This window comes from Lepisma saccharinum, chromosome 21 (genome assembly GCF_977018435.1).
Source record: "Lepisma saccharinum chromosome 21, izLepSacc3.1, whole genome shotgun sequence".
Taxonomy (NCBI): domain Eukaryota; kingdom Metazoa; phylum Arthropoda; class Insecta; order Zygentoma; family Lepismatidae; genus Lepisma; species Lepisma saccharinum.
Window position 1 is genome coordinate 37337710 of NC_139249.1, and position 14661 is coordinate 37352370.

At 36.6% G+C, this 14661-nt stretch overlaps 1 protein-coding gene across 3 annotated transcripts; it reads left to right on the plus strand.

The window, feature by feature from the left end:
* Nucleotides 1–204: 204 nt before the first annotated feature.
* On the plus strand, nt 205–12241 carry LOC146004260 (uncharacterized). Of its 3 annotated transcripts, none has more exons than XM_083142954.1 (3): nt 205–278; nt 8023–8114; nt 11690–12241. In XM_083142954.1, exons 2-3 carry the CDS (start codon nt 8102–8104, stop codon nt 12109–12111), a joined length of 435 nt encoding a protein of 144 aa, XP_082999080.1. In that variant the 5' UTR covers nt 205–278; nt 8023–8101; the 3' UTR covers nt 12112–12241. The 3 variants fall into 3 exon arrangements, with proteins under 3 accessions (XP_082999080.1, XP_082999078.1, XP_082999077.1); XM_083142952.1 differs by lacking the exon at nt 205–278 and adding an exon at nt 1666–1748; XM_083142951.1 differs by lacking the exon at nt 205–278 and adding an exon at nt 1715–1855.
* The last annotated feature ends 2420 nt before the right edge of the window (nt 12242–14661 follow it).

Here is a 14661-nt window from a genome sequence, read left to right on the forward strand (position 1 = left end):
AAAGTGCAAAAGAAAGTTAAAAAGAAAAACACAACAATCTGTCTCACGAGGTCAAAAATTATAGTTGAGCTGCATCGTGTAAGATAAAACTTCCCGAGGGGGGAAATGCAAATAGGCAAAAATCCTCCCCTATATACAAGAATAATTGTGGGTTAGGTGATTGTTCCGCTAAACATGCTATGAATTGTTGTCAACAATGAAGATGGTAACTATGAAACTATAGCTGAACGCAGCTTCAAGATTCGTATGTTATGTAAGGTAGCTATTTCTGTAATCAAATAAGTATATAATCAGGGTAATTTCTCAGTGTAGATTCCTTATTGCTTTAGCAATTATCTTGATCTATCGTAAGTATCAACTAACTTTTAGATCATCTGCATATTACTTCCAGTAGGCCACGTCCAATGCCACATACTTTACGTAAGACTCGTTCCAGTACATAAATAGAACGCACGATTGACGAAACTGATTATGCACTTCGTAAACTCACTTATTTTGCCAGTTTTTAAAACCAATTCAAGCACTAGAGTTTACAATGGAGAAATTAACTGTAGTGCATAAGTGACGTAAGGTTTCATGCATTTATTTTTCTATTTTTGTTACTTCTTGTCTTTTTTTTACCTCTCTGCTGGCGATTGAGGTGAATTGATGAAGGAACGAGCAACTTGTCCAGGATTCGAACCTAAGATCCATGGCTTGTAGCATGTTACGTTAACCAGGTTTTCACTCTTTATAATATACGTAAAATTAAAGCACCGACATAGAAGGTAGTGATTTCTGAGCATGATTTTCTGTTTTCTTTTATATATATATTCATACAGGGCGATATCGAATGCTTTTAACCCAATTTCTTTCAGCTCTCAATAGTTCAGGGAGGGACCTGATGCATCTGTTTAAATCTTATAACGAAAGACCAACCGCTGCACCCATATACAATATAGGTTGTTCATTTCTGCTTCTATTCAATATAAATTTCCATTGTTCTAAAATATGGTAGGAAGGCAGAACGAAGTAAAATATTTAATTGCAACATAATTCTATATCTTTGCTAACAACATCAAAGCTTATCTGATATTATTATTATTATTTATATTATTATTATTATTATTATTATTATTAAAACATTGTTTCGTTAACACAAATTGCGGAAATGCTCACACACTACTCTATGTCCATCGAATGCTGGCAGAAGAAATTCTAGTCGACAGTTGACAGTTGACACTGACACACATGTACTGTTGTCCTCGATGTACAGTGTATGGTTCAGACCGAACATTTAACCTCAATTTTATGTTCTTCCTAAATAAAGGGGGCATGACTTCGTAACAAGGTTGCTCTTATGTACCCACGGTCATTTAAATGGGCCACGGTTTTCTTCGATGTAACGGAAGCCTATTTCATGTTTGTGAATGCGGAGTGAAAACGGAAGCACGGTTTCAGTTCGCTGCGTGTCACAAGACGACTTCAACTCTTCGCCCATCGTCCGTCAGAGTGTCCGACAGAAATTGCGACATGAGAGTTTGGAATAGTACTTATCAGGACACAAATCTCATCTAAACTGAAACTAAAATATTTCCACCACTATGCAATAGAGCAAAACCCAGACCATAACTAGCGACATTGCGGCCAAACTTGAAGTTATTTTGAACTTGCTAAATACGTCACGAAAGGATCATGTGCTAAATCGATTACATTGTCCAACTGATTCACAGTCCACGTTTATAGGAGTTTTCTGCCATCTGTTAAAGGTCTGTGCACCTTGTTTTTGTTAACATATTAATTATAGAGACGTTCACTATAAAGAAACTGAAGGAAACATAAGAGCTCTGAACAAAAGTGAAGACAACTTTTTCAGGTAGTTTTAGCTCTAGCGTAAACATTAGTTTGTTACGAAGTTTTGTTCCACTGGTAGTTTACATAATCATAATTGGAATAAAAGCATAAGCAAATATGTGCAAAATCAGATTGTGACAATCTCGGTGATCGCTAAGTTAAAGGAACATTGATATTTGCAAGTTATGTTTCTTCGTTCCTTTACTTACAATAAAAGTAAATTATTATCTATTACAAGCACGTTACCCAATATTTAGTTTGTTATTGGGCAATATAAGGCAATTATAATACCTTAAGCACTTTATATTAGCAAGACATGAAATATTTCTTTGCAACATCACATCTGCTCTTTCTAGATTACAACCAGTAGATGAAGGAACTAATTGTGTGCAAGGGTAAATGAAAGAGGATCAATTGTATGTTGCACTTTAGATGGTAAACTTTAGCATCCGTTGACCTTGTACCGTGAAATGTACCAACTTCCAAACGTATTATATCTCACTGAAAGAAATGATAAGGAAATTATACAAGCAGTTAACTCACAAAGTTACGTGACTATTTGAAGATTTATATGATACCTACAGCAATTTTGTCACCTTAATGATTCAGTCAGTTACAAAGGTGATATGAATTAAAGTTTAAAATTGTATTTTGTGGTATGATTGGAGGCAAGTTTTATGTACTTGTAAAAAAAAACACGATAGTTAAAACAAACCTCACCTAAATCAATTGGCATAATAAATGTGTATGTACTGTACTGATATAATTTGGAGAGAAGTCAGACATTGTAAAATAAAAAAAGATATGTGCATGTGAGGTAGCGAGCTGAATTATAATGCTTATTATTATGAAAAACTTTCTTGTATACACTAGTTTCCTCTTGAAATTTAATGTTACTCGACATAAAATTGCCGTGAAAAACAGCGATATTCCTACAACCCTAATTGAAAAACAAGCTTGCTACGGGCACTCGCAGTATTTTTCTCAGGGGTGAGAGTAAGATTTCATATCTTGAACTTCAGTCATAGAAACTTAAATTTTACCCTTCATTATTATTATTATACAAATCATAATATTGAAATTTAATTGGAAGTATCTTGACGTTATTGTTAAGTTCAGACTCGAGTACAATATTTAAATAGTAGAAACTGGATTCGCTTTTCTTCCTACCCATAAACATTGGTCACTTTCTTGATGAACAGTTCGTTCGTTGTCTTTTTGTACTTTTTCACGATGCACAGATTCAGTGGCGAACACTAGGTTTCAGAGAGTGGTAACTGAAACTAGAAGACGTCCTCCCCCCCTCCGATTTTCCATATACGCATTTTACAACTTTTACATAATATTTACTGTTGCTACTATTCGAGGTAATAGACACCTCGGTGGTGAGTGCGTTGGGTACCCATCCCCTAGATAGAGGTAGCGCGTGTTACCTCAGGATATATGGAGTGTTTGCTATTGCACAGATACCGTACAGAGACCACTTAATTTAATCTGTTGCCCTTCTCTAATCCATGTTCTATATATATATATATATACACACGCGCGCGCCAAAGGGTGGTTGATTATTTCTGTAATAATAGAAAACAAAATTACTCGTTCTGCTCCTAAAAACAATATGCGCAAATATGAGAGAGAAAATACATTAATTTTAATTAATTGCAGTGAACTGTATTTTATAACAGACAATAGTTAGTAGACAAAATGATGTAGGAAAATATAATTGATTATATTATTTTTATTGTAGATAATTCTTTCTGATTTATTTGACTAATCTGCTTGTGTAATAATAATAATTATTATTATTATAACAATAAGCAGTTAATTATTTGAAGGTTCTTGTCACTGTGTGTTAGGGTGACCATAATATTTTTACCCAAAGACAGGACATCCCAAGGAGACCAGTTGCCCCCCCCCCCCACTCCTGAAAATCGGTTAGGCTTAATTATAAAATTATTGTTATTATTTATTAAAGAATAAATGATGTATTATAAAGAATAACTTAAATATGATCTCCCGTTGTCAAAAAGTATTAATTATTATAATCTCGGTATGACTTACATAGTTTCTCGTCCTTTGGGATCAACCTTTGATGTTAGTTCTACGCTGTAGTTAAGTAATGCCAGAAGTCTTTATCAGCAGAACCAATCTTCTTGAGAGCATCTTTATTCTTTATCAATCGTTTATAAATTTCCCCGAAAGCATTACCCTTCATATCAGACACACAACTAGATTTTTATTTTGACGCAGTAACTTTAAATTCTTGTTGCAATTCCGAAACTGCATACTTATTCTACAAATAACGGAACACACACAATACAATACATATTTTTTATTATGAAATGCTTGGTTTTCAAGATAACTATCAGACTAGACTATCATAATATGGACGGGACGACAGGGACACACCTCTGAAACGGGACTGTCCCGGTCAAAACGGAACGTATGGTCATTTTACTGTTGCTTGCAATGTGAGTGCATAGTTGTCTAGAAAAATTCCGTTAATGTTGTGAATGTTGGTAATGATGATGTCATCATTATAGATCAATTCCCTCATGATTTTCTGATGCAAATAGAAAATTTGAAAATCACCACGATTTACTTCTGAAAATCTTCCCTTTAAAGATAGTATGATAGACTACTACAGGGTGTCCCACGAACGGCGCAACTGGGAATTAAGAGTGGCGTTACTTTGTAACCGAAACCTGTACATACATAAGTCATACACCAAATGTTAGCCCTGTCCAAGTAGATATTTTCAAACATAGAAACAACAAACGGGGTGCAGTGTTGTTCATGCAGTGTTGCCAAATGTAAGTGAAAGTGTAAATTTATTTTTCCACAAAGCATGGAAAATTGCATGTCAAACATTCGTACGGAAATTTGGACGTCAATTTCCACCTTGGGTAGGTGGACTATTTCACCATCTATAGTTCAGAGAAGAAAATCGATCGTTTTCGCGTATAGCCAATCCTGAAATGCCTCGTAAAGGCGTACCGGTCCAAATGGGTGTTTTAAAAATATTATGAGGTACAGTGGCAACACTGTTGATGTTTGAAGGCAACAAAAGGTGTGTTTAGTGATGGTCTATGACATGGAAATACTGGAAACAGGACATTCCATGTCGCACTTAAAATTGATTGATTGATTGATTGAGTTGGTGTTTTAAGTCCACTTTATGCACAGTAAGGTTAATCGGGACTAGACCTACAGTTTAAAGTGGGATCCGAACCAATACGTACCTCCACCGGGTATCGAACCCTGGACCCCTTTATTACAAGGCAACGACGCTACCACTGCGCCATCGCAGAGGCACCACATTTAAAATTAAATGAAATACTGTAACTTTATTCTATCTTGTGAGTGAACAATGTAAGTTGTCATTTGGATAAAAATTCAAGTGTCATACATTTAAGTTAGAAGGTAGATGGTATTTTACATATTGTTTTTTTTTTAAAAAAAAACTTGTTGATTTGCTTTTGTTTTCTGTTGTGACCCACCCGTGACGCAAAAAAAATAATTAATATCTCCTTTAGCTGTTACATTTCCCCTGCAACTCCTCTAGAACATACAAAGGTCAATTACCATCTCTTATTTTCTTAAACAATTTATTATTCGTAATTTGAAATTTCTCAGAAATTAAAATAAGTTTCTTATTAAGTAAAGATGCGAGTGTTTCATTTGTCCCACGCGTGACACAAAATTGTTCATTTGTAGCTATAAATCTGGGAAAGTATTTTGAGGGTAGTTATGTTTAATCAACAGTGTTTTTTTCATGATTCATTGGACAGAAAGAGTAAGAAAAATGTTGCTTATGTAGTTACTTTAATGTTAAAAATGTAGTCTATGTGTCCCACCTGTGTCTCTCATCTGCTTGCTGCCTCCCAGATTCAATAATTCTGTCCAATAATAATGTTTCTGGTGAAACGGTATCTCGTTTATATATATATATATATATATATATATATATATATATATATATATATATATATATATATATATATATATATATATATATATATATATATAATATTCTGTATAATTCATATAACTTACAGCCAATAAGTCACAGAAAACAATATAAGAAAACATCGCTACAATTTCACCATTGAACTTTGCATCGTGTATTGCTTCTTTATTCTTGGCATTACCTGGATTGTTGACAAAATTGAGTCTAGATTAGCATAGATAATTATGGGAATGTTAGAATGTTTTAATGGTTTGGTAACAATACAATGACAATGTAATTGCTTTGTAATCAAGGTGTCCCGGGTTCGATACCCGGTGGAGGCACATAGTAGTTCGGATCCCTAAAACAACAACAACAAATAGGATTGTGTGTACAGTTAAACGTTCATTTCTTTATATTCCTAAAAAATATGTAGTGTGAGTAATATCAAGGGTAGATCACTTTCAATTGACAGGTTTATTGGAATGAATGAATGAATGAATTAAAAGTTTTGGGCGCGACGGCACTTAAGGCCATTTTGCACCCTTCAATATATTTGGGGAAATATCCCCTTATGTAAAATTCTGACTTAAGTGGTTAAAATAAGGGGTGTAAAAAGCCCCTTGGGAAAAATTAAAAGTGCAAGGTTGTAAAATGACCTGCACAAGACAAACACAACACATTAAGAAGTCAGAAAAAAACTAAAATCTTACTCAGAGACGGTGGAAGAGACCAGCTCTTTGCAAAAATTAAAAACATTTGATAACACATTGTTGTCATCACCCAACAGGGATGACAAACAGCTGGGAAGATTAAAAGTCTGTCTGAGGATAGCAAAGTCGGCACATTCAATAAGAATATGCCGAACACTTAAAACAACGTTACAAGCACGACACATCGGAGGGTCCAGCCCTTGTAGCAAATGACCATGCGTTAGACGGCTATGTTCTATACGCAGGCGGGTAAGAGTAACTTCTTCTCGACGAGAAGGACGGGACGAGGAACCCCAAGCACCAATGTTGGGCTCGATAGCGTGAAGCTTGTTCCCCGTTTCCGGATCCCACTTTTCCTGGTAAGTGTCAAGAAGGCAACAACGAAACACATTCTGCAGGTCAGCTGGCAGAAGGTGGACGAGAACGTCGCCGTCTGCATCAGCAGACTTGACGGCAGCATCAGCTGCTTCGTTCCCCTGTATGATCACGTGGCTAGGGACCCAACAGAAGCAGACATCAGCACTGGCAGATAAAGACACGAGCAGTGTGAAGATGCGTTGTACTACTGGATGCCGAGAATTCGGCGAATCCAGAGTCTGCAACACGCTGGTCGAATCACTGCACACAAGGACTCTCTTCAGACCATTGACGTCTGCAAAGTCCAGTGCCTTTAGAATGGCGTACAACTCTGCTGCATAGATGGAACAGGCAGGATGTAACTGGAACTTTGAGAGTCCAGGACGAAGGCGCAACCGACTGATTCGACTGTCTTGGACCTATCCGTATAAAATACATTAAAATTGGGGTAACTGGCACGAAGCTCTAAAAGCCGCTGCTGGTATACAACCATTGGTGTTTCTGCCTTTGGAAGGGCACTCAGAGAGAAATCGATAGAAGGTACAGGAAACTCCCATGTCGGCGGAATGAGTGTGAGTGGAGAGACGCCAAGGATTATTTGAATTCTTTAACTGCATCGTGTATTGCTTCTATGCTGGCTAGAGTTATCTTGCCTCGAATGGGTTCTGGCTCATTCCTATTTTAAGAGAACAGAAGTAAACAACATGGAGAACAAAGCATACATTTTAGAAATCAAATTTCATTCTTAGAGGAATCTTAATGTCCATTGTCCACACATATTTAATATTTTCGGTATATTACTTTCTCACCTATGTTCAATCATATTTACCAAACTCATAATCCTGTGAGGAAACACGTTTTGACCATTTTAATGTAAAAATTTGTCTTTAAGCTACTTGTCACTGCATATAGTTGACTTATCGGCGCTAAATCCAGGGAAAAAATATATGAAAACTCAAGAGGTCCGTTTACCCTTCCTTTGCTTCCCCGATGGCGTAGTGGTAACGTCGTCGCCTTGTAATCAAGGGGTCCCTCGATACCTGGTGGTGGCAAATTGTAGATCCAGTCCCGATTAGCCAATCTGTGCATAAAGTGGATATAAAACAACAATTCAAGTTTTCATGACTCTTCCTTTACCATGTATCAACACCATTTTCCATTCTTTTACAGTTTCGAGAGGGCTAGGATGATCCGCGCAGGAGGAAAGTGACCAGAACAACTGAACAGGAAAGGATTCATACCAGCTGACATGGATGAAGGCGGTAAGTTTCTCACATATGCCAAGTTTACACAATTTTCGGTTTTCTCATTTAAGACAAACACAAACATCCATGTCTTACGCGGCATTCGAACCCGGGACTCCTGGAGTCGTAGCACGCTGTGCTAACCTCTCCGCTACCGAGTCAGCCCAGGTTTCGACTGGCTTTCGATTCCGTTGTTTTACCTGTGTGAAATTGTCTCTGTCAGTGACGCTACAATGATCTGTTGCCTTTGACACACTGATGACGTCAACGGTGCCTTGTTTTCCCAATCATAAGAGAAAGAAGAGTGGGATATCTTCATTCACCTTAAATCAACAACAAAAACACGTGAGTCTAAACACTTGTAGATGCTATTGTTAATACAGTTTATTTCTCTTAATAATCTACTTGAAGTGAAACTTGCAAATGACCCATGAGAACAGATACATACTCTAGAATAAACCTGTTCAATATTCGAGCGCATATCCATAGAATGTAAATGAATGTTCACATTATGTGAAGCTGTGTGTCATGTCCGTTCACATTAATCTCTAATATTCTGTTGTTCTCGCTTCTGATCGTGGAATATTGATATTGATAATTAATCAGTCGACCTTATCTCGAAGGGAGGGTGTAGATGATCTTTTTAAAAATCTTTCCCGACTTCTAAGTTTGGGTGTTGTCTCCAGGGTGATCGCCATTATCTTTATGTTATTGTTAGTTGCTGCGACGAAGGGTAATCACTTAATTTTAGATGATCATCATTTTAGACATCTCCCTCTTAACGTGAATGTGATCACTAGTGAGCGGAAGTTGATGACCTAAAAAAAATATAGGTATATGACCTATAGAATGTCCTAAAAAATGGGGAAAAATGACGTAAAAAATGAAAAAAAAAATGACCATTAAATTTGTTACTTTCAGGTTAAAAATTGAAATGAAAAGGATGCAATCTTGTTTTTTTTTTAAAAAAAAGGCAACAAATGATACCACATGCACATTCAATTAACATATGCAACGAGGATTTACAATGGAATCAACCGAATAATTTTAAAACAATTTATAACACCATTAAGCCTTGTTTCCATGATATAAAAACTATATATAATGCCCTGTTTTTGTATCTTGTTACATTTGTACTTGATACAGAGTCTGAAGAAGACCTTGCTAGAAGGTTGAAACGTTACGTTTAGTTTATGTTTTTAATCAAATAAATTACTGCCTTGGTCAGCATATTGAGTTTTTCAAAACGATTTAAAGAAAAAGTTGTATAGACTAAATGAATTGGTGTAAAATGCATTAATTTCCCGCATGTTTGCCTGGTGATTTAGTGTGGTGTGTTTCTGTGGCACTGTAAAGAAAAAGAAATTATCACGATCCACGTAAGACAATTTTTGTTTAGAAATTTAACAAATTGTATAAAAAATAGGGAATCCAAAATCAGGGACGCATCCGGGAAAGGGTTCAAAGACACGCCCAACCCCAAGAAAAGTACGTCGGAAAAGTAATTTTTGACATCAGAAATTGTTTGAAATATCTGAGTTTGCCCCAGACGGGCACCTGGTGGTTTCACTGGACACAACAAAGACTGTCACCAGTTCAGCATTTATTTTGCTCGTAAATTGCAATCCTGCGAGATATATATAGGCCTATGTTCACCTTGGTGAAAAGACTCAATTACCAAAATGAAAGAAGTGACAAAATATGACGAAACAATACAAAGAATATTGCGAAAAATGACGCAAAAATGCCGAAAATCGGGGAAAATGACCCAAAACCTGAAAATTGGCAAAAAATGTAAAAAAATTCACTTTAAAATGACCTTTTTTGGGTTCTAGACGAAGTGTAATATTGTGTATATTCAATGGACATTGTGTCCGAGATGTCAGACAAAAGATGACATTTCATCAACTTCCGCTCCCTAGTGATCACACAATTTTATCTTATGGAAATATTAACAGAACCTTTGGCATTTATAAATGTGCAAGGGCCTCCAGGTGTGGGGAATTGCTCATGAAAGAGCTAGGGGGTCCAGACACCCAGAAACACTTACCAAAGATTATAATTAAATTATGAAAACACACTTGTTTCGTATTTGTTTATTTGTTGTATGATCGAAGTTTATCTACTACCGCCGAACTTACTTGGAGGAAGAAGAAGATAGGGATCATACGGCTTTGAATGAGAGCACCAAGGAAGATTTATGCACATCACTACTTATAATCATATCCATAAAATATTAATCAGGAATATTACTTTTTTGTTAGTTGGATATAACTTCATTTTTTCCAAATTCAATAAATATTAAATTCTTTATCTTTTTGACATTAATAGTTTTTTGTATACAAATTTTGGTGACCTTAAATACATGTTAAGTACGTGCTGTTATATCTTTCTTTATACCGTTCTATTTTACATATTTATGCAATAATATTTGGGGCTAAGCCTATGTATTGGTATCGGAGTGTACCGGTTGAAATTAAATTACCGATACCAGCTGATACTTCTCAGCCTTAACAATAACACTACGATATTGATTACTTTACATATATTATTATGAGTAAACCTATAAATTATATTCATGTATTAATTTAAAAAAAATATATTATTATTATTTCTGAGACACTTGGTACGGAGGCCTCCCCCAGTTATTTCCAGTGGTCGGAAGTAGCGAGCTACTTGTGGCGTCGCTGCTGTAGCTTGCTACAAAATTTGTAGCTGTAGCTGTAGCGACGCTACAGTTTTAGAATTGTGGCTGTAGCCTAGCTACAAAATTCCTGTAGTAGTTGCGAAAATTTATTCTCAGTGTTTTGATATAAATTTTGTATTTTTAGTGGAAATGTCTATTATCGGATAATTATATTATCTTAATTGCGGATATCTAAACAGTTCGGATATCTGGATTTAGTTATTATTATCTGAATATTCAAAAAATCTGGATGTCCATCATGTTCATGACAGTTATCATCCTTGAAAGAGTAAAAAAAAATAATACCATTGACATGTTTTTGGTTTAAAATACTGCCTTCATATTAGTCTTCTAAAAATAAAATAATTGTTATCAATAAAAATATGTTTATATGCCTATACATAAATAATTCGAACAAATTACATTTGTTTATTGTCATAAACATGAACTTGGTAGCATCCTAATTGCAATACTCAGATATGAAAATTGAATTGATATGTCACTTATATAGGCTAGGCACGTTACAAATCTTACAGGAAAAATAAGTAGCTGTAGCGAAGCTACATTTTTGGAAGAGTAGTTGCAGCTGTAGGCGTAGCGAAGTTAATTTAAAATGTATATTTCAGCATCTGATCACTGTATTATTTCTAGATACGTGTCTGGATATGGGTCTGGTGCGAGGCACACTCAGCTTGCAACAAACGTCAAATCACAATCCTAAGAGCTCTAAACCGGTCCTCCTAATCTACAATTCTGCTTAGGCTAATAATGTATATGTGGTTAGGTTAGAAGGCCCAGGTTTAGAGCGCTTAGCATTTAGTTTTCGCATCCTTTGCGAGCTGGGTATGCCCCGCACCAGACCAGTCTACATACCAGGTACTAACTTTGCGTGTGACATCATTTTCAGACGCAAAGAAAGTCACGAAGAGGAAAGCCGTGAAGAAGGCGGCGACGCCAGGCAGATCCAGCAAGCGCCTGGCGGCCGCCAGGGGCGACGAGGAACCGCCGAAGAGGACGCGAAAGAGGAGCCCGGAGGCCAAGGCTCCTCTTCAGAAGGAAGAAGAGGCGAAAGAGAAGATCGAGCCGGAGCCGGAGCCGGAGCCGAAGGAAGCGGGCGGAGGAGCGAAGGTTGCCGATGGCTCGGCCGGCTCATCCAACGACGATCGGTGGCTGTGCGTGGTGTGCCTGGAGATCGATCGGCGCGTGGTGCTCAAGCCCTGTCGCCACTTCGTGTGCTGCGCCGAATGCGCCAAGAAGGTCAATGAGAAGCAAGGTGTCTGCCCTCTCTGCCAAGCCAAAATTGAGCACGTCGAGAGCGTGTTCGTGTGAACCACGTGTGTTTTCGTTCCGCTAATTTGCATGTATCGACGTCCGTTAAGAAGTGAACATGTATTTTGAGTTGTAAAAGTGTTATTTGTTTTTGAAAGAAATTGTCAGAGGAAATAAAATACGGCGGATACATTATTGTTTGCTTTCAGTCAACCTCATGATAGCTGTCATATCTTCAAGGGTTGATTTTTACACCATCCTTCCTAGAATTGATTTAACTGTTTCTCAGATGGTGTAATGGTAAAGTCGTTACCTTGTACTCAAAGGGTCCCGGATTCGAAACCCGGTGCATGCACGCAGTTGTTAGGATCCCACTTCAAATTGTAGGTTCAGTCCCGATTAGCCTATCTGTGCATAAAGTGGACGGGAAATGTCGAAAACAGAAATGACATTTGGGAAGGGGCAATGTTAGTTTGACATTAGATTTGTATTCTAACTTATATTAGGAAAGGGGAACTCCTACTGCAATTTCAAACTGCCATTCATAACTTTCAAATGACATATTTATTTATTTATTTCCCTTCAACAGAGACAAGTCTCCAATTACAGAAGGTAGTATCAAAATATTACATTTTCATTTTTAGAACGTGTACGTACGCACATACACACTCTTCCTCCTTCCTCCTTTACGCACACACACACTTCACAAACATAGACAGATAATACATAATATATATACATACATCTTGGTGACAGAACAGGTTTTCTGCTTAACTGTGACAACAGAAATTTTCAGATATTTACACATTTCATCTTAACTACACAAAACAAGTATCACAAACACATTACAACAAACTTCAATATGACAAATCCAATTCTCATAATAAATACATTATTAAGAGAGATGCCCCTTTAACATATTCTTAAATTTGGTTCGTGGTCATACCGAAATCCAAGTCTACCAAATGATTTGAGATCTTGTTATATTCAAGGGTCATTTTTTGTAGTGGGTAACTTCTATACATTTCTGTTCTTGGGATTTTGTATGAGAGTAAACGTCTATTACGTAAATGACCCTGTCTCACATTAAACCATATTCTTTCTAGTATAGAAGTACTACCAATATGGCCATTTATTATTTTATATAGAAATATTTGTTGAGAAATTTCTTGTCTATTTGACAGGCTTACAAAATCAAATTCATTTAACAAATCATTGTATGGTATTTTAAGGATTATTGGTAATATTCGATACTTCTTATAATATAAAAATCTGAGATTTTTTCCCTGTATATGTTCAATCATATATTACTGAAATGAAAGTTCTACCACGTTATTATTATAAGTTTCCCGTTGAATGATGATCTTAACTTCTTCAGAAACTGATCAAACGCGTATACACTCAACACACTTGGCCGCCAAGGCTCCCGTTCGATTGTCGGCCTGGGTGTTCTTTGAGAGTCTTATTTTCATCAACGTCATCATATCATCCCTCATTTTCATCTTCGCGATTAACCAAATGTGGCAGAAAAGGAAGTAAAATAAGCCAAATTTATCAATTTGTACATTAATATAATCACGAAACAAAACTCATGGTTATTGGAAGATAGTGTTTGGCATCAACGGAATTCCCTTCATTAAAACAGCACAGGATATGGAGAATAAAAAATCGATTGCTTGGCTTTATTTTACTTCGCTTTTGTGCAACTTTTGGCTAATTTGCGGAGATGGGGATGAGTGATGATATGATGAAATTGATGAATGGACACTCACAAACATCCATGCCCAGGCCAGGATTCGAACCCGGGACCCCTGGCGGCGTAGCGCGATGTGCTAACCACTCCGCCACGAGGGCCGGCTGGAATAATAAAAGTAATGAAAATAGTTATGGACATTTTGCGAACTATTTTCTTTCCCGTTGACTGTACCACTAGTCAATGCATGTGTGTAGCTACTAGCTCTTCGATGTGACTTTGCGGAACCAATTTTTCGTCTTCACCAAGTCCATCTTCCTGCAGCTGGCGGAATGTTTGATGGTGAAGATAGAGGCGTCGTGGCAATGGCTTGCATGAGAAAATGGAGGTGAAAGCACCTGATGATATGAAGCGGAAGGGGAAAAGATAAATGCCCTGGGATTAGAAATAATTAGATGAAGATGTTAACCTTGCCAGCTGCGTCCCACGAGTAGACTACTCTTTCCATTGAACACCCGTCGAACAAAATAACTTCTATACCTTACAAAGTATTAGTAGCAATCGAGCTACAAAATACCAACAACAAAAAGTTTGAAGACAAATTTCAAATTAAAGATGGACACATCCCAAAACACCTTTTTGTTTTAAAGGAAAGGCCCTAATAAAGATCAAACTGTAAATTACTGATTACTTACCTCGATAAAAATACAAGGTGGGCCAGAAAAACAAGGAATTTGGAAATTGGATTGATTGCTTACTTGTTGGAAACTTTAATGAGTTCATCAGCACTGATCTTATTTAAACCCTTTTTTTTCTATATCTGAAGATAAGTTTTCTATATTCTAATTTGCAATTGCTATAAGAAAATTAACTCGTTTCTTTCAATATTCTGAAATTACAAAGGGACTGTGTTCTCC